Source organism: Haemaphysalis longicornis, unplaced genomic scaffold (genome assembly GCF_048455015.1).
Source record: "Haemaphysalis longicornis isolate Haplotype H1 unplaced genomic scaffold, Haemaphysalis longicornis Haplotype H1 scaffold_1, whole genome shotgun sequence".
Classification (NCBI taxonomy): Eukaryota; Metazoa; Arthropoda; class Arachnida; order Ixodida; family Ixodidae; genus Haemaphysalis; species Haemaphysalis longicornis.
Genome location: NW_027526203.1, coordinates 132,306,993 through 132,333,455, shown reverse-complemented (window position 1 = coordinate 132,333,455; position 26,463 = coordinate 132,306,993). Strand labels below are relative to the sequence as shown.

Genomic DNA, 26,463 nt, shown 5'->3' with positions numbered 1-26,463 from the left:
AATGGCACCAACAATATAGCACGGCGTCCGGCAAAACAGTAGTGTAAAAACAGCATGCGACAGAATAGCGTGCTGCAAGGGTAACGGTCTAAATAGAGTTGGATCATGGCATCTGACTTGTATGAGAGCATTCTGTCTTGATTTTTACCCACTGGCCAAACCACTTTTGCTCATGGACTATGCAGGGTTACTATAAATGATTAACAGTGACTCTAGGGGTAAAGATCAAGACAGAATGATCCTATGCAGGATGGCTGTCTTCACTGGCATCGTTGATCCGCCGCGGTGGCTCAGTGGCTAAGGCGTCCTGCTGCTAAACCCAAGGACGCGGGTTCGATTCCCGGCCACGGCGGCCGCTTTTCTGATGGAGGCGCAAAGCGAAAACGGCCGCGTGCTCGAAATTTCGGCGCACGTTGAGGATCCCCAAGTAGTCAAAATTAATCCGGAGGCCTCCACTACTGCGCGCCTCATCGCCTGATTAGCGTCGGTACGTTAAACTTCATAATTAATCAATCAATCAGTCGCTGGCATCGTTCCGCATCTGAAAGGGAGCAGTCTATCTTGATTTCACCTGGTTCGCTCACTGACTAGCCAGAGTCACTGCAAATCCTTGATGGTACGAGCATTAAAAATGCAAATAATTGCCCCTTAAAGCATTCCATCAAAACGGGCTGTTTTGTCCCTGTGCTCTTTTGCCGCATGCTGTTTTGACACCACCCCATACGAGACACACATGCAAGGCACAAAAAAAATTAGGCCAGGCTTTACAAACCCTGCCAGCACCCCCTCAAATCGCACCTACTGATGTGGTGGTACAACTTCCAATTTGTGCATAGGTTTCGGTCTGCACAAGCTTAATATTGTAGACATCTTGGCTACAAATGTCCAGACACGCACGAACGCTGCACGAAACCTGAGATTGGGACACGCAAGGGCACTCATTCAAGCCTGTATTTCATTCCTAACAATTTCATTCTTAATATTTCGTTCCGAATATTCCATAACGTTGCAGGCCTAAAAATTCCATCACAGGTTCAGTCGAGAGGATTTTCTTCTTAAATTTGAATATGGGTTCCGCTAAGGGTGTGTAATGCTGAAAGACAGTACCAAGGCCACTGCATAGTCAACGTTGGCAACCTTCACTGCAGCGTCAGCAGTTACATATCGCAGCATCACAGAAGTACAAAATCTGACAAGCTTATCGATCTTTTATAGAAGCTCGATATGCTTCGCAGCTTGACAAATACTAAAAGGCTGCAGGGCACAACCCCATCCCATCATATTTTATATACATGCGAGCAGGACTGGATTTGCAGCGGTCAGTGCAGGCGCATTACGGAAGGCAACCGGCACGTTTTTCTGGTGATTGTAAGAGTTTGAAGTCGATTGATTGATTGATTGTGGGGGTTTAACGCGCCGACGCAACGCAGGCGATGAGGCGTGCCGTAGTGGAGGGCTCCGGATTAATTTTGACCACCTGGGGATCTTTATCGTGCGCCGAAATCTCGTACACACGGGCGTTTTTGCTTTTCGCCTCCATCAGAAAAGTGGCCGCCGCGGCCGGGAATCGAACCCGCGACCTCGCGCTCAGTAGCGCAACGCCTTAGCCACTGAGCCACCGCGGCGGGTAAGAGTTTGAAGTCTAGTTCACAGCCTTTTGGTCATGTTCTTAATGGAGCAGTCATATCTATGTTTGTCAACACAAGGCTTTAACTTCAAGGTTTCATGTTTCTAACTTCGAAGTAGTCTAGTCCACTTATAACAACATTCTAGTGCCAAGGGAATTCCATTGTTATATAACCGATAACCGTTAAAAGCAGGCTGCGAAAAAAAAAAGACCTTGCTCGCATTTGCATGATAGCAAGGTCGTACTACAACTTATCCTGACTTATTAGAAGTGTTGACTTCTAATCGCTGCTCTGTATTACAACCACTCCTGCTATAGAACTTAAAGAGATGCAGTATGTACGAATAAAATAAAATAAATAAAAAGAAGCCACAGTTGGTCAGCTTTGCTTGCTTCATGCGAAGCTGGCGCACATCTTCTTTGACAGCACCTAGGTACTCCACATAGCTGCGCTAAAGGTCCTTGGCGAAAACAAAACCCCTGAGGGACTGTATCCAGGGTTCGTACAGGCTTCAAAAGCAAAAATTCAAGGGTTTTCAAGGACTTTCAAGGACCACAAAACACATTTTAAAGGTCCCCGTCTAATGTTTTTTCTGGGATTATTTATAACTTTTCCAACACAATGCAAAAGTTTTTTATTGCACAATATCTAAGCACATTAGTGCACATTTAGATAGGTGCTAACGGGTTTGTAAATGCTCCCCCAGCTTCATTTTTTTATTTCATGGCTGGTATTTAGAGGTTTTTCTTTTTTCTTGGTGTTTTGCTGAGACTGATTGCTTTCAAAACTTAGTTAATGCTGCGTGCATCTCCTGCTTTGTCAGCAAGAGTATCAGCTGAAATTAAATTGAGCAAATGTTGCTTCAAGGCAGGATGAACTATGTACACGTCCACCATTTTCACGTAAAAGCAAACGTCGATGGAGCGTATGAGGAACAGCAAACATGCAATGAGCAACCGTCCATAGACTAGATGGAAGATGCAAGATAGAGAACAGAAGCTGGCTTTCACTGGATTGTATCGTGATTAGATTGGATTGACAAGTGCCTGCTCCTAATGTTGCTTCGTAATAATGAAAATCTACCAAACTTGTAATTTCACGCAATACACTGAAACTTGATTGTTACAATGTTTTTTTACATTTGTTAACACCTAAAATCCACGACAAACACTTTAAATTCTTGGTAAAAGACAGGGCCATTGATTCTCTCCGGAAAAAGCAGGGGTTTTCAAGGACCATTTAAAAATTCCAGGACTTTCCAGGCCTTGAAATTGACACTTCTAAATTCAAGGGTTTTCAAGGTTTTCAAGGACCTGTGCGAACCCTGTGTATCATGCATTTGGCCTTCTGCGAAGGCACTACTGGAGTGGGCTGCTCAACACTGTCGTCAGTCATCACTGTCACTGCTGTCCGCAGCACGTATCCACACAACAATCGCCTCTTTAGTAAGGTACTCCGACGTTTCCATCGGCCATGACGCCCCTTCCGCGGAATAACGAAGACAGTTCAGAAGGCACTCAGTCCAACCCAAAGCGGTGTGCACACAACATCGACAACAATCAACTCGTCTTTTGAGGGGCGGAAGGGATGCAAGGCGCAGCATGCAGCCATGCAGAACGTTAACGTAGCATGCCGTTGGCGCAGGCAAGCCAGCACCACCTCGCACTTTCGGTGCACGCTGAAACCGGATTCAATCGTTCTATCCAATATTAAGGCCCTGCAGCATTGTAATAAGCAGTTTATTTTACCATTGAACGCATGCAAAAGTGGACAGTGCCATAGTTGTTCATCGTTACATCCGATATATTGCTACAAACGGTATAACTATAAGTGGGCTCGACTGTACTCGGAAAATACTCAAAGATATAAAATATGCTACCGAAGTGGATATCGCATTTTGTTTCAATGTCGAACGTTTTAAATGGTCCTGCACTCTTACTTAGAAATCCTCTTTGAGAGGTCACCGCTGCATAGGGACAACACTTATGTGCTGACCATGCAAATAAGGCAAGCTTTCCACTTACGGAAAACTGAAAGGGAAAGGAAGAAAGGGAAGAAAAAGAAAAAGAAAGACACACACGGCTTGTGAACCCTTCACAGAATCAGCCCCAATGACAGCAGTCCACCAGCCTCCCTGCCATGCTCAGTTGTGATTTGGCGTCCACCAGAGCACAGCCCATCTTATACTCCCACACAGCAGATAAAGCGCTGAAAATTTTTGCTTGATAAATGTTGCCTCGAACCCAACACTGTTAAAGGCCAACTGCACTCAAAATTTCAACCTCTTGAAAACATCATTTCAGTATAGACTGCCTAAAAAGACTGCAAGATACAAAATATGACAGCTGAGATATGCGCATCCGTAGTGCAAACGAGCATCGAAACTCGATTTTGAAACCGAAATTGATAAGAGCGCGGCCATTATGGAAAAGCTGAAGCGACATCCCAGCTGGCCCAGTCGGCAAGCGAGAGGCCGCACGCAGGCGGCCAGCCAAAGGAAACCTGCGCGCAACACCTCGCCTTCGCCGTGGCCCGCAGCCCTAGGAGAGCACGTCCAGCCTCCAGCCCGGCCGAGCTCGACCGGTTGTCCTGGCTGGCCGTAGAAAAAAGCACAGGGCCAGCCGCAATGTCACTTCCACTTCGTGGCTGTTTGCACGATCCGCCGGCAAGTGCGGTGTCACCTGCGACGGAGCTGTTTTAAACGTTTCTAACTAATTAACAATGCTTTTCATGGGCTACCAGTCATGTCCGAGTCGGTTAGGTGGTACGTACTGTACGTTCAAAGCAAATTTGGCCGAGGTAAAATTTGAGTGCAGTTGGCCTGTAACAGACTGTTTATGTTTTGTTGACAGTGCCAGGACACACGAGCGTTATGCTGCAGGGCTTCTCCCTCCTGGCGTTACGTGGGGAATGAATGAAACATGTCGAAGACTGTTTCGGTTTGATAAACAATGTTTCGACCCGAGTGGGCGCTTCTAGAATGGACTTTGCTCCAAGATAATGGCCCACAGACCAAACACGGCGGCCTTCGATTTGCCAACTCTTGAAAGTGGACGTCACTTTGTTCGACCACTACCTTCACGGTTTGATGCTTAGACAGTGAGTCCATTGCAGAGCAGAAGTCTGCTCCAATAAACTTCAGTTCAAGAGCACAGAGTTGCTCACTACGCGACAATACTCTCAATGCCACTGGGAGCATGCTATGCATCAAGACCCAATGAACTTGCACAAATAGAGCGTACAAAAATTCAGAATTAGGTTTCTGAATCGTCTTTGAAAAGGCGCAAAAAAGGCCAAAACAACCAAACAGGGTGCTCCACGTTCTCCCAAAACCTAGGTTTGCATTTCTTCCCTTTCTCAAGATGAGAGTAACCAAATTAGGCAGCTCTGTTTTCATTCACAATAAGGTTCTGAATATTGTTTTCTTTAAGGCTCGGCAAGCTATATTCTGATGAGCTCACAAAACATTCGTTCTCACTAAATTCTGAAGTATTAAGGTAGCATACATTAAGATTCACTGCCTAGCCCATAATGAAACGCAACCATTAAAGCATCTGCAGCTATTACACCTTGATTAGTAGTTGACACTGTCATGCTTCCACCATGCCAATTAAGTCTATCTTTTAGAAAAAAATCGTTTTAAAATGTAACTTATTCCATTTTTATTAAAGGGGCCCCAAGTAGAGTTCCGAATGCTGCAATTTTACAAGTGCAATCACTGGAGTACTATCTAAGGAGCGTACTCTCACAAACACTGTATGAGAGTTAGCAGAGTTATGGTTCCCTAAAAAGTGCCAGCTATAAGGCCTTTTTCTCGCACCTCAAAGCACTACAAATGCTACCAGCTCACCAGCTGGGAGCAAGACCACCCAGAGAACCCTTATGTTCAAGATACATCTAGTCACTGGCTCCACTCGGCCATATGCCAGGCCTTTTCCTTATTTTTAGGCAGCTGACACGCGTGCTCTGCTGACTACTGTTTACGCATTGCTTCTTGCGTCCGCACATTCGTTTTAGAATACAGGAACCAAGTGTTTGGGGGCCAGATAGGGGGGCCCCAAGCACAATGCGCTTGCTCATGACAATTTTTGAAGATTTCCACAAAACAACTAGTGGCCCGCAGGCGTTTCTTGCATCGGCAAGCAGGGCCCTCTGGGGCCAGTAAATTGTTCGCAAAGAAAAGGTTTAGACTCACTGCAGTTATTTGGTCGACGCTTATAATAACAAGCTGCATGGACAACAATCCCTAGTGCAATTTTTGACCACACTATCACCCCCTTCCCCACATGTCGAAGTTTGTTTTTGCAATTGTGTTCTGGAGTGTGGCGACAAGTTTTAGCTGTTGCGACATCGTTGATTCAGGCGCGCACGTCACCTACCGTGCAAGCAGACACCTGCAGACATCACACGCGGAGCACTTCGCCTGCAGAAAATGCTTCATGTTTTTCGGCGTTACCCATTTCTTGTGCACGAAGCGCTGAATCTACAAATTCAGCTAAGCTTGTGCAACAAAGATACGCCTCGCCGGACAGTCGCTCGAACAGACAACGACGCAGATGGCGACCGTCTGTGCGAGCTGCCCAAACGGCTCGAACCACCAGCGGCTTCTCCCAAAGCCGCACTCGGTGATTGGCAGCAACATTTGATGGAAGCCGCCAATAGCAGCACCACAGTCTTTGGTGCTGGCTGCATAACAGCCATACAGCTTCGTCAGTGCTAGTTTGAATGGCAAGAAGGATTCACAGGTGAAGAAAGAAAGAAAGAATGATCTTTTTGCATGTATGTGTGACCCCTGCATTACACAGAGGTGTAATACATTGGTATATGTCGTCGTGCACACGTACTCTAGCGATTGCGCACATGAAATCGCAACCTTTGGAACTTTATTTTGGGCCCCTATAAAACAAGGTCCTTTTTCATGAACATCAAAGGTGGCCTGACACCGCTTATGAAAATGCACTACGCAATTTTTGTATTATGCAGTCAGGAATGCAGGAGCGAAATCCCGACAAATTCCCACCCCTTCACGAGTGTTTTTTTTTTTCTTTTGTTTTGTTTTTTAAGCCACCGCAGTATCAGGAACATGTTGTTGGGTTCATATTTCTTTTCCAAGTAGCACACACAAGGGAACCCATTCTGCTTGATGAATTCGTCCTACACCTAGCTGAAGAACCGCCTATAGCTCTCCATGCAATGTGCCAGCTTTTGCAGAACTTTCTGATCCCAAGAAGTAGAATGGTGACCGGCTCAATGGGCGCCAGAAAAGAGCCCCCCTTAAAGCCACTGCAAGCTGAGCAGCCCTCCCTAGGGGCCGATGAGGGCTGCTCCAATCGGAGGACGACAATCCCACTCACTGGAAGCAGGCTCCTCTTGGCCTTGAACAGAGACCAGATGGCTGCAGATAAGGCCTGCACAGAAGAAGGCACACCCACTGACAACCAGAAACTGGGAAACAAAATGACCCCATAATCCTGAATGAAGCGGTTTGTGAGAGGACGTCCTCACCCATTTACGGTGCTCACAAATAGACTGGCCAGACCAAAATGACCGGCCTTCTTGCAAACTGACATCATGACCTCCGAATTTTCCAAATTGTTTTCATTTCAAATAAGCAGGTCAGTGCTGCTGCCATTCTTGCATCAAACAAAATACACTATTCAAGATACACTATAAAAATACACTATTTTTACAAACACAAACAAAAGAGCTCAGAAAAAAAAAAATCTTCCAGACACTACCTTACTGCTACACCACCCTGCATACATACAAGGTCACGGACAGCGTGTAGGAACAGAACAAAAACTGGAAACGGGAAAAAATATATAGAAGCAGAAGCAGAAATATACAGAAGCACGCTGCGGTTCTGTACATTCGAGGTGTAAGTGAAGCCCTTGCTCGTGTCTTCAGAAAGTGTGGTGTGCAGATCGTGCATGTGCCAGCAAGCAAGCTCAAGGGTGACTTGCTTAATGTGAAGGATCCTCTCCCTCGGAAACGTTTCCTGGCGTGGTCTACAAAATCCCATGCGCCGACTGCGAATCGGTATACATTGGCGAAAGCGGAAATTTCTGCAGGCATCTTAAATAGCACAAAAACAACGTCACCAAGGGCCACACCGTGACGAATACACTTGCAGAGCACGCCGAGAAGATGGACCACAAGATAAACTGGGACCACGCGCCCATCATAGCCACGGAAAAGAATTTCGCAACGAGGCTCAATCTCGAATCACTTATAAATCAGACAGCAAGCAACACAGTCAACAGATCATCTAGCACTCTAAACCACGTGTACTCACGAATATTACGTCATGCGCTCAACGCTACTTAGAAGCCTGCTGCTAAGCCATCAATCCATTGTGAACAAGGGATCCGTACGAATACCGAAACGTCAATATGGTTGCAACACTGGAGAGTGTCCTGCTTTTCACACAAATCTATGATACCACCTCAATCAAACCTGGGTGCCAGGTTAAGGACTGCCGGCATATTGTTTCTGGGTGCCAGGGTGGAAACCTAAGAGCATCACTTGCAGCTGTGCCACCAAGTGATTTACTAGTACAAAGAGTGCTTACGTGTTCGCAGATTTTTTGTGTGCGTAGTTGAGCTATTAATGGACATTTTTTACAAGAAATCAATGAGCACCACTTCTTTTTCATGATTTTTTTTTAACTTTTGATAGTTATTTTTCTTGCGCGCAGACACAAACCGGTATGAACCGATACAAAGCATTATTTTATTTGTTCCGGAGCTGAGCCAAAACAGAACTTTTATTTATGGTACGAAAAACATTTCGTTCCGACACCCTGGTCACAGACGCTGCACTCCATCTGCTGCACTCGGTTGACACTGAGAGACACTGCGCTCACGTGACAAAAAGAAAAAAAAAAAAGTAATGGGCACCAAGGTGGTGCAACAACAGTTGTGAAAATTCCAAGGTTTTGGGCAAATTTTCCGATTTTTCAAGAATGTGGGGAACTGCCACTATGTTTCTTACAGCCTTCCCAAATTATACTACCCCTCTGACGTGGCAAATTTAACGGCATGACATTAGCTGCTAATGCCATTAATTTGGTGCTACATGAGTACCAAATGACATTCGACAAGCCAAACACCATTTAGTGATTGAACGAGTTCAGGGAACACATTCACATTGTCTTTCAAACCAAATGAGTGGCCTCAACAGCAGTGGCCCGTCAATTATTAAAATTTATTAAACTAGTGTTTAAAAACTATCAGTACGTCAATTTGCTGTTTTTATATAGAAAAGAAGGCAAACATCTTCATGAGCTCCCCCATGGTTGCTGCTACCAAGGTACAGATTTGTTGCTTACTTGTTGCTTGTGATGTATGCCTATGCCTCCCGGAACGTGGCACACTTTCCTTTAATTTAAACAGCTGATTTGTTTTGAATTAAAAAGGTAAAAGAACTTCATGAACTAGGTTACAATATCATCTTGCAATTCTGCGAGTTTGGTGTTGTCACAGCAACCATTATTAAATGACTTATTTCACCGTGTAGACCCAAACAACCAAAACCTAATGTCATTAAAAGCTAACGCCAATTGCTTTGAATGGCATCAGGTTTGCCAAAAGACAGTGTTGGGACTTGAATGCAAACTGGCACACAAGCATGTAATTAAACCACGCAATGAGCTGTTGTTTTTGCTGCTCCGTGGTTTATTGGTGAACGGGCTGCTTGGCCAAAGGGCAGGGTGTCTTTGGTTCCTTGGTGTTTGTTATTTCAGTGTATGTAATTGTGTGCAACTGCTTATTAAGCAAACATTGTGCATGGGACCACTGTACTGAAAGCAAAGATTGGGGTATATCCAGTACGGTCAAAACTAGTGGTGGTGAATGGGAGTAGCACTTGCCAAAATGAATTTGCTCAAGCGGTCGTCGTGTGTGTGTTTTCATGGCACATGGGCGTCTAGGGTCAACAATAGCAGTTTCATGGGGTGGTTTAAGGCAATGTTTTCATCTGGCTCTCTTGATTGTAAAGTCTTCATTACACCCCATGAATCTGCAAATATTGTTCTTCCTTGGTGTGTGTGATGCGATGAACTGCAATTAAAATACCTTGTGCTTCTGCAGTAAATATACTGGTATTTCTGTTCACTGTCTTTGCCCTGTTGAAGTCTGGGCCGTATGTAGAGCATGATACGGTGCAGGCAGTCTGCGAGTTATCTGTGCAAAAATTTGTTTACAGGTACAGTCTCAACGGAAAAAGATTGGCACAAGTGATTCATGACTGGAGCCGAAAAATCTCGACACGTGGCGCAATCGTTGCCAAGCGCGCCGATAGCGAGAGTGGCAAGCACGTTCCATTTTCCAAGAAGGGGTGGCTGGCAGAAAGCAGCCCATCCTGCTGTCGGCCCATTCGAAAGCCCACATCTTGCATAAACGCTTGTGCATTCCTTATCGACAGACATGCCTATGCACATGATTTCTTTTTTTTTTTTTCCAGAGCTGCCAGCTACCTTACCGGCAAATATTTTCTGGACGACGCACTGTCAAAAGCAGTGGGTGGCAGTGCTTACGTCACAGGAAAGCAAGAGTTTAAAACCAGGTGTGGTTCGAATAATTTTTATCAGAACGACACACGACATAAGTTGCAAGCAGTTTGTGGGAGTGCTTAGCGCCGACCACCCCTTCTTAAGAAAATGGAATGTGCCTTGCGCTGTTGCTGTAGGAGCGCTAAATGACAATCGCGCCGCCTGCCACGATCATTCCGCTCTAGTCATGAATCACTTGTGTCAATCTTTTTCCGTTGAGACTGTACCTGTGTTGTAGGTGTAGATAATGCTGCAAAATATGCTCTCTTGGTGCCTTTCTTTTGGCACTCTCTCTGAAGGAAGTGTCGCAAGCAACAAAGGACCAATCCCATGGAGCAGTGCAGTCACTGATGGGAGTTCTGTAAGCATCGTTTAAAGAAATCCCATGTGCTCACGCTTTCATTAGTCGAAAGAGGAGTATAGCAACAGGTCAGCGATTTAAAAACTGCAGCAGCGCAACTTAGGCTCAGCCCCTGCACCACCAACAATTGCTGTCACCTGCGCAGCATAGGTCAAGGCTTTGCTATAGGCGCACTGCTGTTGGGAGCCCCACGCATCACATTCGGGTTGCGCTTGGTGACAGCTGGCAGAAGACGACAAGCACGCCTACTGGCTAGGTGCACGAAACAGGGAGCATCACCCACGGTCTCCTTGAAGCCTGAAGTGAGCCAGCGGTTCTGGATGACTGCCACCACAGACTGCGGAGGGCTGCTCAGGTCATCAAACGCGTCCAGGAGGACGTAGTCGATCACCACGTCGTACAGAGTGGGGCACACCACCTGCAAGCGTGCCAAGCCCCCACTTGCACAGGCAGCCACAGGAGAAAACACTCTGCCCGGACAATGCCCGGACATTGCCCGGCCTTACATGCCAGGCTGAGCACCCACAGCCGGAGCTGAGCCGGGCATGCGCCCACTGACCCATGCAATTCCCGCGCGATTGCCAAGTGCCCAAACTTTGACTTCAGGCCGGAAATCTGGGATAGTAGTTGGTTGCGTGACACTCAAGACGTGTGGTTGGTGCTGAAAGACGGCAATGCCCAGCTGATCTTCCCTAGGCACACATCACAGGGAGCCAAAGAAAAAGAAAATGAGTCTTTTGTCTTTCTTTGGTGCATGCGCTGTTGTTGTACCCCATAACGCACATCCAGTGAAGATCAGCAGACGCCTAGTGTCTGTCTCCCGTGTTCCTATCCTGCGTCCCGTCGTTCAGCACTAACTCGTCTTCAGTATGTTCCCTGACCATTTTGAACCAATACAAAGCGTTTCAACAAGAACCCCATTCACTGACACTGCACCACAAATGATGCCAACAGACAAGCCCACCCTCCACCCACTACTGCACTTTTCTTCAAGCCCTTGAACAACAAATACGAAGAACTGATGATAGCGAGACACCACTGGGAGGAAAACTGCAAGGCAAGAGACTGCACCGCTCCACTCGTGTCACTCAGAGTTCCCCCACACGTTTTTTTTTGCCAAGCCTCAACACCGAAGAAGCCGAAACACAAGTGCGTGTCGGGAAGCCCCAAGAGTGCCTAATCAACTTCACTTGTTGGTGAGTTTTGAATTCAAGAACTGAATCAAATAGCACATGTTACTCAAGATTGTGTGCCAGAGTTTCTCTGCTGCGGCCCAGCAGAGAAAGCCCTCGTCCCGTCTGCTCGACTTTCCTAAAGAACTTTGCAAACGCGTGCATTGCCTGTGCCAGCCTCCCTTGTAAGTCCTCTGAGGGAGTGCGCAATTGTGCTTTTCCAGGGTTGTGGTGGTTGGCTGGACTCGGCAGAGTGCTCAAAGTGGCAGCGACAGCCCAGATTCTTCCCAGCCGCCCGTAACGAATGACACTTCGGCCAAAGAAAGAAGGCCTCTGGCCATACCACCACGCCGCCACTTGGAGACCGGGATAAATTGTGAGAAGTGACTCAGAGCGTCTGTTCTTTAGGGAGTCCTCCGGAGCGTGCCCCGTCATGAATGACAGCCGAACAAATGAGTCCCTACTGCTCCTGGCGCAATGTGACTGGTGTTGATCGTCACCTCACAGTTGCCGCACATTTCGCAGCACCGCTTTGAAGCAGTTTTGGCGCAATACTGTCTTTCGGAGCAGGATGGCGTAGGAAAAGCGGAATGGTGCAACACTTCCACCCCTGCTTGATATTGTTGCGCAGTGGGAGGACACAAATTGTAGTTAAGGATGACGGACGATCTGTGTACAAGCGGGCCTGACTGAGCATGCTTCCTCGTCGCTGCTAATGGTGGGCCATGGGGCATTGGACACGTACGTCAAAACTAAGACAGGATGCTGAGGATACCAGGACACCGAAACTAGGACAGGATGTGAGGGCGCCAGCGTGGAGCGAATGGGGCCCAGGATTACCCCTCTGTCAGAGGAGAATACGAAACCGGATGTTTGGTAAACTCTCAGCAGCAGCAGCAAGACACTTGCACTTGGGACCATGTAATAAGAACCGAACATTCTCCTGCTGCCCAAACACAAGGGGGGCGCAGCATGGCTGTCTCCATCGACACAAACAAGCCAGGGTCTCACACATGCATCCCTGCAGCCTGGCCTCGGCTGCTGCGAAGAAAAGTCTGAATCTAAACATGCACAATATATTGTGGCCTGAACGCAGCAAGTGGAGACAAATGTCATCCATGCAAAGAACAGAATCATTAAAGGATGATCACAGTTCATCATCTTGAATCAAAACAAGTTCGAACAAAGCACGTATATTCGAAGCATTTGGATATCAAAGTGAACAATGCAATCTTCGATTCGGCTCCAAATTGAATAGCGTTACAGTAGAATCTCGATGATACGAATCTCGCGGGACCGCGAAAAATATTCGTATCATCCGAAATTCGTATGAACCAACATAGACCAAAAAATTGAGCGCTGAAAAAAGTTTTCGTTTATTTCTTTTCTTTCTTTCACGTGAACAAATCCATGATTTTTTCTACTTTTTTTAAACTCCCACGTCACAAAGCAGTCCTTTCTGGAGCGCGTAACGCTTCGCCTAGCTTCGAGCTTGTCTCCTCACTCCCGGTGTCCAAGCTCGCTACACGCCGCAACAGTCAAGCGTGAACCGCATGGTGCGTTTTTGAACGCGATTCGCACGCCTTGGCTTTGCGCGCGCTGTATTTTCAAGGCCGCATTGACGACTTCGCACCCGCGGTATCTCCTACCTCATTCAGAAAAAGACTCTGACGACTTGCGAAACGCTCGAGACAGCCCGCTGGCTCCGCCCGAGATGTTTAGGCTTAGCACTCCGGCAGATATTTTATGGGCGCTTTCACTAGCGGCGTCGATGGTGTTTTATAGTACCGTTTTCGCCAACGTTATCAGCTCCTTTACTGCACAAGAAACTTCGTGTCTGCCTTGAGCGGCATTTTAAAGAGCGGCTAGAAGCAGTCGCTCAAGCGGCCGTGCCACTTCGCGGCCGAAGCCGCCGCCATGTTGCCGCCGCCGGCCGCGGCGCGCGCAGCGTGCGAGAGGTTTCGCGGCGCGCATGGGGCGTGCGGGGCGCGTTTTCGCGAGCAGAAAACAACAGCCCGGCCGTTTCTGGAGAAAGAAGAGTGACAAATGGGGAGAGAGAGCCGTCACTTGCTTGTTCGGCAGTCGGGCGCCTCGCCAGCTCGTTCGTATCATCCGCCGGGCCGCCCAGGTCCGTTCGTAACAGCCGAAATTTTTGCCATTGCAAACAATGCAATTTTGCCGGGACTTTTCAGAAATTCGTATCATCCCGAAATTCGTATCACCCAGAATCGTATCATCGAGATTCTACTGTATTAGAAAATTTCCAAATATATTTTCGAAGATTTCAAAGTTTAGAAATGCAAAGGCACAGTTGTTTGAAGGAACTGGGATACATGAAATTATGCTTTGTTGAAAATAAGAAATGACAATTAGTTTGAACTAGTTGGGTACCAGATGCATCGCACGTGTTTGAGCACCTGCAATCACCGCCGCTAACGCGCCCCGTCATCCTCTTTGCAAGTGGTGACAGGCTCTCTGGCAAGGCACCAGTCAAGTGCGGCACAAGTGGCCAAAACTCACCACGAAGGTGTTTTCAAGGAGCGCCTTTTGTCTCCTTGGCGATGGACCAACTCCGCCCTCACGCTTCTGCGCTGCTCAAGCTGCCCCGATCAACACTCTCTAGATGATGCGTACAGCTAATCTTCTTTTCAAACTGGTAATGTTCCTTTTATTCTTCTACATAGGACACAGGGAGAACAAACTTGTCCAGCTTTGTACTCCTAGACACCGGAATCACGGCACACGTGGATGGTGGTGCTTCTTTTTTGCCACTTTTGGCCTGAACTCCTGTTACATGACTACGGCTGGAACCAGTATTTTAAATTCTTGTGTATGCACGCATGCAAGGATATTCCCGTGCCAAAATCAGTACCGGAAAAGGGACCCACGGGCAAGTGCAGATCAGACTGGCCTGTGAGGGTTCAACATTCAGGCTTTCCATACACCCCAAGCCTGCTCCCTAGAACTGATGTGAGCGTTCATGGAACTGCCGTGTATGCTTTTTCTTTTTTAACAATAAATGTGTCCACCTCAGCATGTCTGAATACATACCCTCATCACACTAATACTACTACAACTGAAGCACTTGGGGTTAGTCACCACATGAGATGCAAGTTGCCTCCGTGTAAAAATTTGATACTAGGTATCAATAACGCTAAGAGCAGCAGATTAGCCTCCGTATGTGTTTCACGCCACAGAAAAATTTTGCCTGCCCTTTTAGACGAGCCTTTCCTCTTTATCTTCAGGCTACATATGGGAGTGTGTTTCAGAGATGGCAAACTTAAGCTACCTCGTTGGAAATGGCTCAATATTCATTTCCATCGGCAGCCACTGGAACCAAAAGTCCCCACTTGTGGAGCCCTCCCGCAGCTGCACTGCAGCCAGTGCCCCCCCGGCCACTGACCCCCTTGTAGCGCAGCTCCTTGGCGATCTGCTCGTGGTGGCTGGAGTCCAGCAGGTAGGCCACCAGCTCTCGATACGCCTGCAGCGTGTCCTTGGGGTCCTGCAAGCAGCAAGGGGGAGGGACAGGTGACGGGCGGCCTGTCCACGGCCCCCCAACAAACAGGCGGAGAAAAACTGCCACACCCCTTGTCATGTGTGAAGGCCAATCCCCTGAGAGGGGATGCACCAAAACCCCCCGAAAAGAGAACAAAGACCGGAAATTTGAAGTGCACGCCAAAAACGGACCAATCCACGAACGCTGCGACAGAGCCCCACGTCATCATGGCCAAATATGGTAGTGAAATGGGGAGCCAATCCGACAACGCCGCGAAGCAGCCAAGCGGCATCGTGACCAAATATGGAAGTGAAAAGGGAGAGAGCCGATCAGAGTGTGCCGCGATGCAGCCAACAGGGTATGTAAACAAGAAGAAGGAGGGGAGGCAAGGAACCAAAACACGGAAGGAGCATGTGAACTTCGAGAAACGAGCCAGAGGGATGTGGCCAGGACACCGACTATGCCTACCAAGCCTGGGCTGGAGCCGACCGCCCTCGCATTGGCTGCAGCATCCTAGTGACACCACCAACCTGTGGCCCCAGCGGCGACGGTCGGGCACCTGTTGCCAGCGTCCACGACCCGTCGACCTTCGCTTGGACGGCCCCCGCAAGGCTACGTTTGGGATCCTCCTGGGTACCTCTGGCGGCAGCGGCTACCATGAGGGTAGCCACCGAGGAACCACTTCGGGAAGCACAGTTCCAACGCCGTCCACACAACGACCGCGCACAGCAACGCTGGCACCAACACGAGACGGCTACGGCTACCACTGCGTCGTGGCGACGCACTGAGTGCGACACGTCAGCGCTAACGACCGGCGTAGGCCAGTCTATTAGGGACACGTTCGTATAGGACACAACTAGGGACTAGTTGTAGAGACAGTGCTTAGGACAGGATGATTAGTTAGTGTAGGGGCTCTTGGATTTTGACAGTGTGATTGATTTTTGGTATTGGTTTGGATTGTCTTTTGTTGTAACCAATTAAGGGATTTATTTGGATCAGTTTTGTGCTGCTTATTTCTTGTGTGGTTTGCGTTAGCGTTTTCGAGTGCGTAGAATAAACGCGTCTTGTTAAACCCACCAACGCCCTCCCACGTCCATCTCTCTGAGCTGGTCGAGACACACCATCATGACACCCCTGCGGTGCTGGAAACGCAGTCCCTTGCTGCTGCTGTGTACAGCTACAGTGCAGGTCAGGCATGGGAGTGGAATGAACTTTGCCCAAACAGCAGTAAGAGCATTTTCAGAAGATTCATGATGTGCTTCTTTCTCCTTTTTTTTTTTTTTTTTTGCAGAGGCCAACGTCTTGTGCAATCAACAAACAAACCAGTTGTGAGCCAGCACTCGTACTGTTCACTTCTTCCCTTGATCCTTTGTTGCCAGGATGTCAGCATACCACCCCTTTTCCTCATAACCTACACATGCCTGAGAGGCATCGTTCTTGTCAAAGAGGGTTCATGGTGCAGAAAGGCAAAAACTTCGGTGACCGGACTGAGGAGTGCATTGTTTTAAGCAAAGATGTCCTACTGCAGTCAGTCTTATCTGAGCAATTGCTACAAGGGCAAACACAAAGGTTTATTAGTGCCCCACACTGGGCGTGTGTTAAGCGGCCCAGGCAACAAAACAACCGGCCACAACAAAAGAGAAGTGCCATCATTTCAGATTCAGTGCCCCCTCCCAACAAGCATCTAAGCCTAACAAAAACAAACTGCAGTAAGGTCTGCACGCTCTACAAGGTGCAAATTTACCTGCGAATTTGGTCAAACAAGGCATTGTCGTTGCTGCTGCAAATTATGGGCATGTGCAAGGACTGAGTTTTTCTCTTGAAGCAAATGCAGAGCAAATAATGATTTTGTTCAAACAGTTCTTGACGAAGTGAATCCTGAGCTATTTCTGATAAGTTTGTGCTTGGGCATCCTTATCATCCCTCATCTTATGTTGCGCTGTGCATCCCCTTAACTATGCTCGACCAACTAGCCCAACATTGAACCTTATAGGAAAACTGAAACCGACACTTCCTGAAGCATGCTTCAGTAACTAGTCTGAAGATAAAAATAAAAGGTTCACCTAAATAGTTGCACAAGCTTTTCATGTGACATAAAACAAGCACAAAGAAGCTATCCTGCTGCTCTTAGCCATATTGATACTAGATGGGGGCAGCTTTCACCGCTTGTGGCGACTTCACCCACATGTGCAATTAGGGGGTGTGAATATATGTTTTGACAAGCTGTATGATTTGCATTATCCCCACATGCACAAGAAATAATGGCATTTTCTTGGACCTTCACGACAGCACTAAAAAAGGTCCCAGCTGTATGGGGCAGCATAAGGAATGAAAAATTAGCTTGATTCATCAACCATCCTCTGCATGCCTTCATGGTGACAAAGATAACAGCAGATAAACAAGATATCTCAATCACTTCATTCTCACTTCAATCCCTTCAATCTCACAAACCGCAAAGGAAATAGCTTACTTAATTTAAATAAAGCATGTGTTGGCACTGGACGGTAACGGCGGGCGGATAAAGTGTACTGCATTTTATATCTTGTTTATCTTTATATTTTATATTCTTATATTTATATTTTGTCTGCTTTTATTATGTTGTGTCACTATATCTTGCATGTATATAAATGTTTCCCGTGTCAATAAACTATCTGTTGGAGGTCAGCGCTGCGTATGTCCCTTACTTGTCCTTGTGTGTTTTCATTGCGCTGTAGCTGAACCATGCGGCAATTAGCCGCAACAACAAAAATACACTGTTTTGCCACATGAGCAGCGACACATCAGCAAATTCTCAGGTAAATTTGCACCATGTAGAACAGGCACTGTGCTTCAGCACTATCACCATGCTGCTGCTAAAGCAATCCTGCCGCTGTTCAGGACATGGGATGCAAAGCATTCCTCTGGCTCCTGGGCATCTGAAGTCCATTGACAGCTGCATGTGCGTCTCTAATGGAATACTCCCTGCAGTGTTCGTGGCCATTGCTGGTTACCTTTTCCCCCGACTATTCAAACTATTTGCCTCCAAATTATTCTAAAAAATCAGGGCCCGCACGTTTGAGGCCCAAGAAGATTGACTTGTTGGCAGACTATTTTGGGGTCTAGACTTTCCTAGGCTATACGCTTTCAAGAAACACGGTGCATAAGGCTCTCAATGGGATTGCATTAGGACTGCAAACTAGCTTGCCCCGAGCAGTCTAGTCCACAGACTTATGCTGACTTGTTCAGCCATTTCATCGTAAGCCATTTCATTGAAATAATGTAACTTTGCCATTTGAACGATAAAGCACGGCAAAGATGTCGGAAAGGAACGTTAAAGAGGCAAAAGTTTCAGGCTTTGCAGAATTTGGTAACAGCCAAAATACGCCGCGCTAAAAGCAGATAAACTTGTTCGAATTTCCCAAACATAAGAATTACCATAAAAAAGCACGGAAAATGGCCGACGAAAAAAAAAACATGCATCCCTCCATCTAACGACGCCGATGGTTGAACACGGACCTTTCTCGTGATAGATTCTTTGGCTGGCTAACCCCACGTTGCGAGTATGTGTTTTCTGGAGGTTCACACCACTTTTCCAGAATACCCACACCAACTCTCGGGTGTGCACTACGTAGGACTAACATTTGGGTTTGCGGTGTACAGTGCGAATTGGTACCTGCTGCTTGGCGTTCGCTTCAACCATGTCGAAATGCAGCAATCGGACAGACGTCGGCTTCGTAACATGAGGGACTCAGGTTCGATTCCGGCCACGGGAAGCGTTTCTTAGGGGCAAAGCACCTTACGGGCTCGGGCTGTCGGCGCCTCATGTAGTCACGGTACTAAAACACCAGGACACTCGTTTTCCAAAGCCTCACGCTAGAACGCTCCGTGCTTCAAAGACACGAGACTTTTACAGCAAAGCTGCATACCTCTACCCCCCAACGAGCACTCGGCATCGAAACCGCATTATACACTTCATCATAACATCAAAACCGCATCATCGAAACCACATCATACACTTATACACTACATGCTTCACCCCTCCCCAGGTTTCACGTTAGTGGAGATGGCCCAGTTTTTTTCTTTCACTTCACCCACGATCATTCATCATCATCATCGTCAGAGAGAGAGTTGGCTTTCCTGCAGGGCATATTGGCACACAATGGCATCAGTGAGGTCACTAAAGCTTCACTTTAATAATGGGAAGAGTTACCGTATAAGTCCGAATATAGGTCGAGGTTTTTTACCAAAAAATTAGCCAAAAAGTTACTCCTCAACCTATATACCGGTCACTGGCGTAATGTTAGTTGTCCTCTGGCAACCAGGCAGCCCATTGGGCCCATTCAAATCACGGTCACCATCGCCACTGCATCAAGCCATCTCTTTTTTGTTCCTTCTCTCACCATCAGTGAGCATGTGCGTGCTATTTTTTTCTTACTCAAGAAAAGTTCAGGCAATTAGCGCCAGTTTACCCCAGCATTTCAAAGGCCGGGTCATATAGTATGCCCAAGCCAACAGCAACTTGTCTGACTAGCATCAGTTCAATGTCATCCAAAAGAGCGCATGCTACTGGTGTAAGCTCTCGGTGTGCAACACCGCAAAGCCCTCATTTCGTGGGCACTGAGCTGTGCACCTGTAACTGAAGGACAAGGTGGCCACTTTTGTCCGCGAGCATTGTGGCCGGCGACAACCCCAAGACGGGTGCTGGCTGCCCGCGCAAACTGGCTCTCGCGACGGTCTGCTCAATGGTCTGCTCCAAAGAAGTGCTCCATAAGCAAGTGCCCCAACTGCACCGAGGATGACTTACTGGTGGGAGACAGCCAGACAGAGGCAGTCGTCTTACAAGATTTCAGACAGCTGTAATGAGTAACCTTCGACAAAATGAGTGCTATAGCCTCAATAAAACGATAGCATGTGCCTGTTTTTTTTTTTTTTTTCTTTCCAATTTCTCGGCCGCCAGGTAAAGGGGTTGACCTATGTTCCATCTCGACCTATATCTACACTGTAAACAAGCGAGCATAGATGACTGAAGAAAGAACTTTCCGAAAGAAAACATCCATGAGTTGTGCAATAAATTTAACGACACGTTTACACCAGCCGCTGGGGGATTGATGGAAAAGGGGAACGAAGATAGAACGCAAATGGAAGAGTACAAGCCCCTATGCATTATGTTTCATGCCGTTTATGTAAGTGGGCAGGGCATGTAATGTGAAGGCAAGATAATCGCTGGTCATTTAGGGCAACAGAGTGGATCCCAAGAGAACGCAAGCGTGGCAGGGGGCCTAAGAAAGTGGGCAGATGAGATCAAGAAGTTTGCAGGGATAAGTAAATTGGTCGCAGTTACTTGAGATTTATGAGAGAGAGGCCTTTTCCCTGCAGTGGGCGTAGACAGACTGATGATGATGATTATTATTGTTTTATTCTCGGGGCAACGGAATTCTCGCAAAAGCGAACTTTTTGGCTTTCCCCCGCAGTTTTGTTATTGTGAGGTTCAACTGAAGCCTGAATCCAACTTTCAGACCTATTGTAGGCCGTGACCTACACTACACTGTTCATAAGACTGCCAATAAGCAGTTTGTTTGAGCAAGTGGGCCCAGCATTCTCTACTAAGGGAAAAGAAGTACTTGCACATGCCTATGCATTTTTTTTCTGACTTGACTTATTCCACTTTACCCGGCCCGAGCTGCAAGTGTGTGCAAACACCAGTATCATTCAATCAGCTACATTTTGGTGTGATCAACATAAGCGAAACCACTATTTCTGGCGTTGCTGCTGCAGTACAAGAAGCAAGCCTAGAGAATCGCTCGCACAGCCTCGAAGGAAGTGGCCAACGCACTCACCTTGCCCGCGCAGAGCAGAAATGCCCCCAGGACGTGGTTGGCCGCCTCGATGAGCCACTGGAGGATGGCAGGCTGCATGGTCAGCCTCTGGGAGGGGCAAGAGGGCAGGAGCAGGCTCGGTGCTGGCGCTCTTGCAGGAGCAGCCTCACACAAAGAGGAAGTCACCATTTCATTTGTCGATACACAGCCGCAATGTGCGCACTCTCTGTTCAATGCTTTGCACCCCAACCGTGCAAAGAAATCATAAGCAGCAACGAGCAGAGCCCAGCACGAATGCATCCACGCACTGGCACAGCTCAAGTGAATTAGAAAAGGGCAGTTCTCTGTATCTTTTGTCACTCGGTTCGTTACCATTTATAATGGCAAATGTTCACAACAACATGCACCCTCCCCCCCTCCCCCCCAATGCTGAGCTTAGCAAGCCAAATTTGTGCCCACACTGTGGACACGACGTACCCCTCCCCCCAATCCCATCAATGCCAATGCCCTGACCGCCTTTTGCTCACTGGCCCACAGGTGGCCTACATCCACTTCCTCAGAGGCCAAAAATGGCCGAACAATGACCAATACACAGCACACACAACTATACCTTACACCACACGGTCCCCATGCACAAAAGTGGGTCCAAATAGGCCCACATCCTGTACGGACATGTGGGGGGAAAATTGTTCAGCATAAAATTTGTGGTGCAATATTTAGGCATTTGGAAGGTAATAATTGCTTTTCCATTTGTCAGCATGGTATCTGGGCGGGCTCTTTTTGAACAACACAGTTTAATCTCGTGGTGATGTGATGTCTCCTCACTTCACTGAAATGAACAGACTGCATATTTTTAAATTTCAGGGAAACTTTTAAATATTGTGCTCCCCCTGGCTCGCACCACCAGGCAATTTTTGGGATAAAGGGTTTTATTTGAAAATGCACACAGTGCATTCTGCTCAAGAGCTGCCAATCTGGAACCAGGAGTGCCTCTCCGTGTTTTCTACAGCCCTTCCTTTCCCTTGCAATCACCGACAGCACTGTAACTGATCAAACCTGCAACGTGCATCTGTACGCGGATGATGGTGTCATTTACCACGGTTTACTAGCTCACACGATGCATGCCATCTTGGAACCATCTGCACTCTGTTTAGCACTGGGGCAGAATTACGAGTTTTGTCCATTTCAAATGGATTCCCATCACGACGTAGTTGCACTTGCGAGGCCTCTGACCAATGAGACGCCACAGAAAATAATGATGCTTGTTGCGCGTCACATTTAAGTCGCCAGCTACCAGCCAGTCAGGGATCACTCGAAATGTACACAACTGAGAACTCCACCCCTGGTGTCAAAAGTAGGAAAGTGCAGCGAAACTTCAACACGTATCTAAACATTTTCTTGGCTATCCTGGTGTCAAAAGTAGGAAAGTGCAGCGAAACTTCAACGCGTATCTAAACATTTTCTCGACTATGTGCATCTTGAAGACATCTTTGACACAAGATTCCATGGCCTGGTCCCCTGGCAGCTGCCAAAAATATCCCTACACCCTAGTAAGAAAACTAACATTCTATTAATTTTTTCAAACAGCTTGCTCAGGTGAGAGCAATCAGCTGATAAAGGGCCCCCTTTATGTTCTAGTATCAACACCATGATCAACTCCTTGCCCCACCATTGGGTCCACTCCAGGGGATGGCACAGCTCGTAGAGGGAAAACCTGAATGTGGTCACTAACCGGGTCTCTTTCGGCGGACCTTCCGTGCAGTTATAGGCGCCAGATAAGTGTTCAGGGTGTTTCTGTGACAGTTGTCCCCAGGGGTGACGCCCTTCCAAGTTCTCTGATCCTGTTCCGAACCCTGTGTGCATCTCTTACCAAAGACTTCCAGCCGAAAGGGTCCAGCTGCATGCCCAATGTGCTCTCCCAGCGCTTTAGCACGCTCAAAGCCAATGAAGGCAGGCATTGTTCTCAGCCGGGTCTACAGTCCTCATTCCACCACGGCCTCCTGGGATTACGTGTGGTATTGCAGGTCTGTGGAACTGCGCTTTCAGCAGCAGCGACGGTATGTGCAGTGTTACGAATCAACAATGGTGTGTGTGTTGACGCAGCATGCAGGCTTCAACAGCGCAGACGACGCACCTCAGTAGTTTCCCACATAGCATTGGAGATGTGAGGTAAAAGCCACTTAGCGCTGAACCGTGCAAGTCTGTGCACGCAGCTGCGACACTGAGAATGCTGTGCGGCCAGAACCCTCTTCGGCTTGCCACAGCGGCTGTTGACGACGGCGGCGTCTGAGTCATCGCCTCTCTGGCTCCTGCGAGAGTGCTTTCGCTTGTGTGTGTTTGACTCGAACGTGTCGACGCCTATTTTGACCGCTGCGTTTGAGACTATAAATAGGCCCTCTTTTCCGAAGAGCGGGGAGTGCATCCTGGGCCTCTGCGGAGAATGTTTCTCTGACCATTAGTCATGTTGTAAGCATGACAGCGTGCTGCTACCTGTATCATCGCTGCTCTCTGCTCGCCAACCAGTTAACTTTAGCTCTGGGCTCTGCGTCGTGGGAACGGAGGCATCTCCCCTGCAAGCCGCTAGCCTACCACGTTACTATGACATGATGGAAGTTTATTCTTATATGCCTTCACCCACGTAACAGCAGTGATAATGCTACAAGCTTCGTCAATACCTACGTGCTTTATGGAGACGTCTGAAAGCTGTGACTCTTATTTCAACCGCACCCAATTCGCACCAGTTTCTCTAAACCTTTTTCACGTCATGAAACTGTTGGGGCATTCAGCCAAGATTGTAGCAATGACTGGGGCGTGGCCACTTCCATGAGGGTTAACATCCACTCCCAGCTCAACGGACGGAAAGAGAATCGACACCGCCAGCGGAAAAATTGATGCGCGATTGCGTGATCTGTGTGACACTGGAATACAATTGTTGCTTTTTATTAGATACGTGTACTCCAGACGACGCAAGGCACCTTTCAATGAGACGACCCCTGGCATGCAGATGGCCAGTTCGTTAGCGCTTTGGGGTTGCCCACCACACTGAAAGGCTCCCGAAGCGTGCCTACTGGGGACCCAAATTCTGAGTTTGGTAAGTGGTAATCGTGGGAGAAGCAGAATGTAAGGCGAGCCTGTGGAACAGAGTTGCCCGCCCCGCAACTGCTTCAAGGCCACTCGGCAGCTTGAACGATTGCTACACTGCCAGATGAGTGACCTGTCGTTTCCAAACGCCAACTACTGGTTGAGAAGTTCTATGATGGCTACCATCGCAAAAACTGGATGAAGACACGAAAGGGGAGGACACAAACAAGCGCTACGCTTGTTTATGCACTCCCTTTTGGTGTCTTTGTCCAGTTTTTGCACTTTTAGCCATTATGAAACAGTAACAACTAGCCCAGCTTGCAACCCTCCTGAAGAAGTTTATTTGCCGAGAAGGCGATACTGTAGAAACTTTATATAATCATCATCGCGGCACCGTGGAGATTATCATCATCGGTGCCAGTCATCACGTGAGCCCCTCTAGCTCAAGCTGCTTCGTCTTTCACATTTGAGGAAAAATCTACGGTGGTGCTGCCGAAAGCCAACTGACGCAATAGACAAAAAAAGCTCGACGACGGCACCTCACCACCCACAATCATTCTTTCTGGTGACAGGTGACACGAAGCAGCGATATCGTGAACGGTGCGGTGCATGCTGTAGCCCATCGTGCAATGGAAGACTCACTACCTTTGCAGAACGAACAGGGTGTTCCTCAGTCTATGATGTGCCTTCGTGAACTTAGCACAAAAGAAAAAAAGCAGTTAATCACTCGAAGACTATGCGGAGACACAAAAGTAGACCTAGAATTCCCCGTAATGACCACTGATGCGTGCGATGTGTTGAAGAGTTGTCTGCACGGGTTACGGGAAAGTGAAGTTTTGCCCACCTTGAAGGCGAGCCGTATGCAGTGAATCTTGGCGAGATAGTCTTGACGAGAACTGCACCTGACAACCTCCACCCTGGAAAGAGGCCACAGAGGAGGCCCAAGTTAGAGCACCCACACGCTGTCACTTGAACAGCATCAGGTAGGGGAACGTTAAACGAGGTTTGCGGCCCATATGTCACTTGGAAGACGCAACATGTTTAACATATGCAAAACCATATACAGTTGAACCTCGATATAACGAACCTCGATTTAACGAAATTAGCGATATAACGAATTTTTTCAAGTTTTCTATCAAAATTTTGCTAAATCCATGTATTTTTATCTCGATTTTACGAAGTAATTTCGTGCGGCACTTCCGATTTAACGAAGTCATGGCGAGAAAGGAAGAATGAAATTCCGGTCGAGGCACGTTTTATTTTGCCTCTCAGAGCCTACATTGAAAACATTCAGTACTCACATTAACTCTTAAAAGGCTAAAATGAAAGAAAAGCGGTGAATTATGCGGTTGACAACAGCTAAAAGCAATAAAAGAAGCTGCTCAAAAACCGCTAGTGGTCATGGACGGTCTAATAGTGCGGCCACCATTTTGACGTCTCCATCGTTGCCTACGCCAGCGCCCTCTATGCTTAGGCTGCCGAAGCCTACTTCAAGTGATTTTTCTACAAGTCCTTGCTCACGGTGCTGCTGCTCTGGGTTGTGCTCGCTAATAGCCACATTAATATCTTGTTCGTGCATCATTAGGTGGGTCTTATATGCAGCATGAGCACTCCAAGAGAAAGAAAAGTGTTCCGAACAAGAGCCTGAGGAAGTGTCAGTGAAACCAAAGGCCACCGAAGTGATGGATGCCATCGACGTTCTGCGGAGGCACGCAGGCGCATGCGAATGTTTAAGAGCAAGCCTTGTTAGCGCTGTCAGCATACGAGCGTCACGTAAAGCCCACCCTGCTCAAGAAACGCCAAGCACTGCTTACGGACTTCTTCACTACGGCTTGAACATCGAGTGCTGGTGGCAATAAATTGCTCTCCGAACGTGGTCAAAAAGTGTTCATTAGACATCTGCGATGTGGAGAAATTGGTTTCTTTAGGTCTCAGCCGGCATAAAAGTAATTACTTAATCGAATTTGGCCAGAAGGTATTTAATGTAAGCTTTCCGCTTTAGCGGGAGCACGTAAGCGCTGCTCCACTAAGTGAAGCCGTCCGCGTGTACTCCGCTCAACTCTCAATCATGGCTTTATCTCGAGTGTCGTGGTTGCATCACGCGCCCATACTGCAGAGCCTTTGTGCATGAAAAAGGTCTTTCGAAAGTTTTATAGCACCCTTCCGTTGTTGGCCCGCCGTACCCCTCAACGCCGTGCCTAAGCCTACCACTGAACGGACCAAAAGAGTCGTAACGAACCAGCACCTCGCCGGGGTGAAGTTCACGGGGCATGGACACGGGTTCAATTGACTAACAGCGGTGTTTAGTAGTGACCGAAATGAAAAAAAAAGAAAAAGTGGAAACCTAGTCTGCTATCATATTTAATGAGGTGTTGCGGA

General features: G+C 47.6%; 1 protein-coding gene across 10 annotated transcripts in view; it reads right to left on the bottom strand.

Moving 5' to 3' along the window:
- LOC144180230 (mitoguardin-like) overlaps nt 1-26,463 on the bottom strand; it is a 71,603-nt gene that overhangs the window by 10,464 nt on the left and 34,676 nt on the right. For 5 of the 10 annotated variants that reach the window (XM_077708631.1, XM_077708654.1, XM_077708627.1 and 2 more), the window contains 5 exons: nt 24,929-25,001; nt 21,025-21,168; nt 15,116-15,214; nt 10,824-10,958; nt 6,983-7,036 (listed from right to left, as the gene is read on the bottom strand). In XM_077708631.1, the coding sequence (XP_077564757.1) occupies nt 6,983-7,036; nt 10,824-10,958; nt 15,116-15,214; nt 21,025-21,168; nt 24,929-25,001 (505 nt within the window). Of the gene's footprint in view, nt 1-6,982; nt 7,037-10,789; nt 10,959-15,115; nt 15,215-21,024; nt 21,169-24,928; nt 25,002-26,463 lie in introns of all 10 variants that reach the window. The other 5 variants (XM_077708642.1, XM_077708648.1, XM_077708623.1 and 2 more) reach the window with 5 other exon arrangements.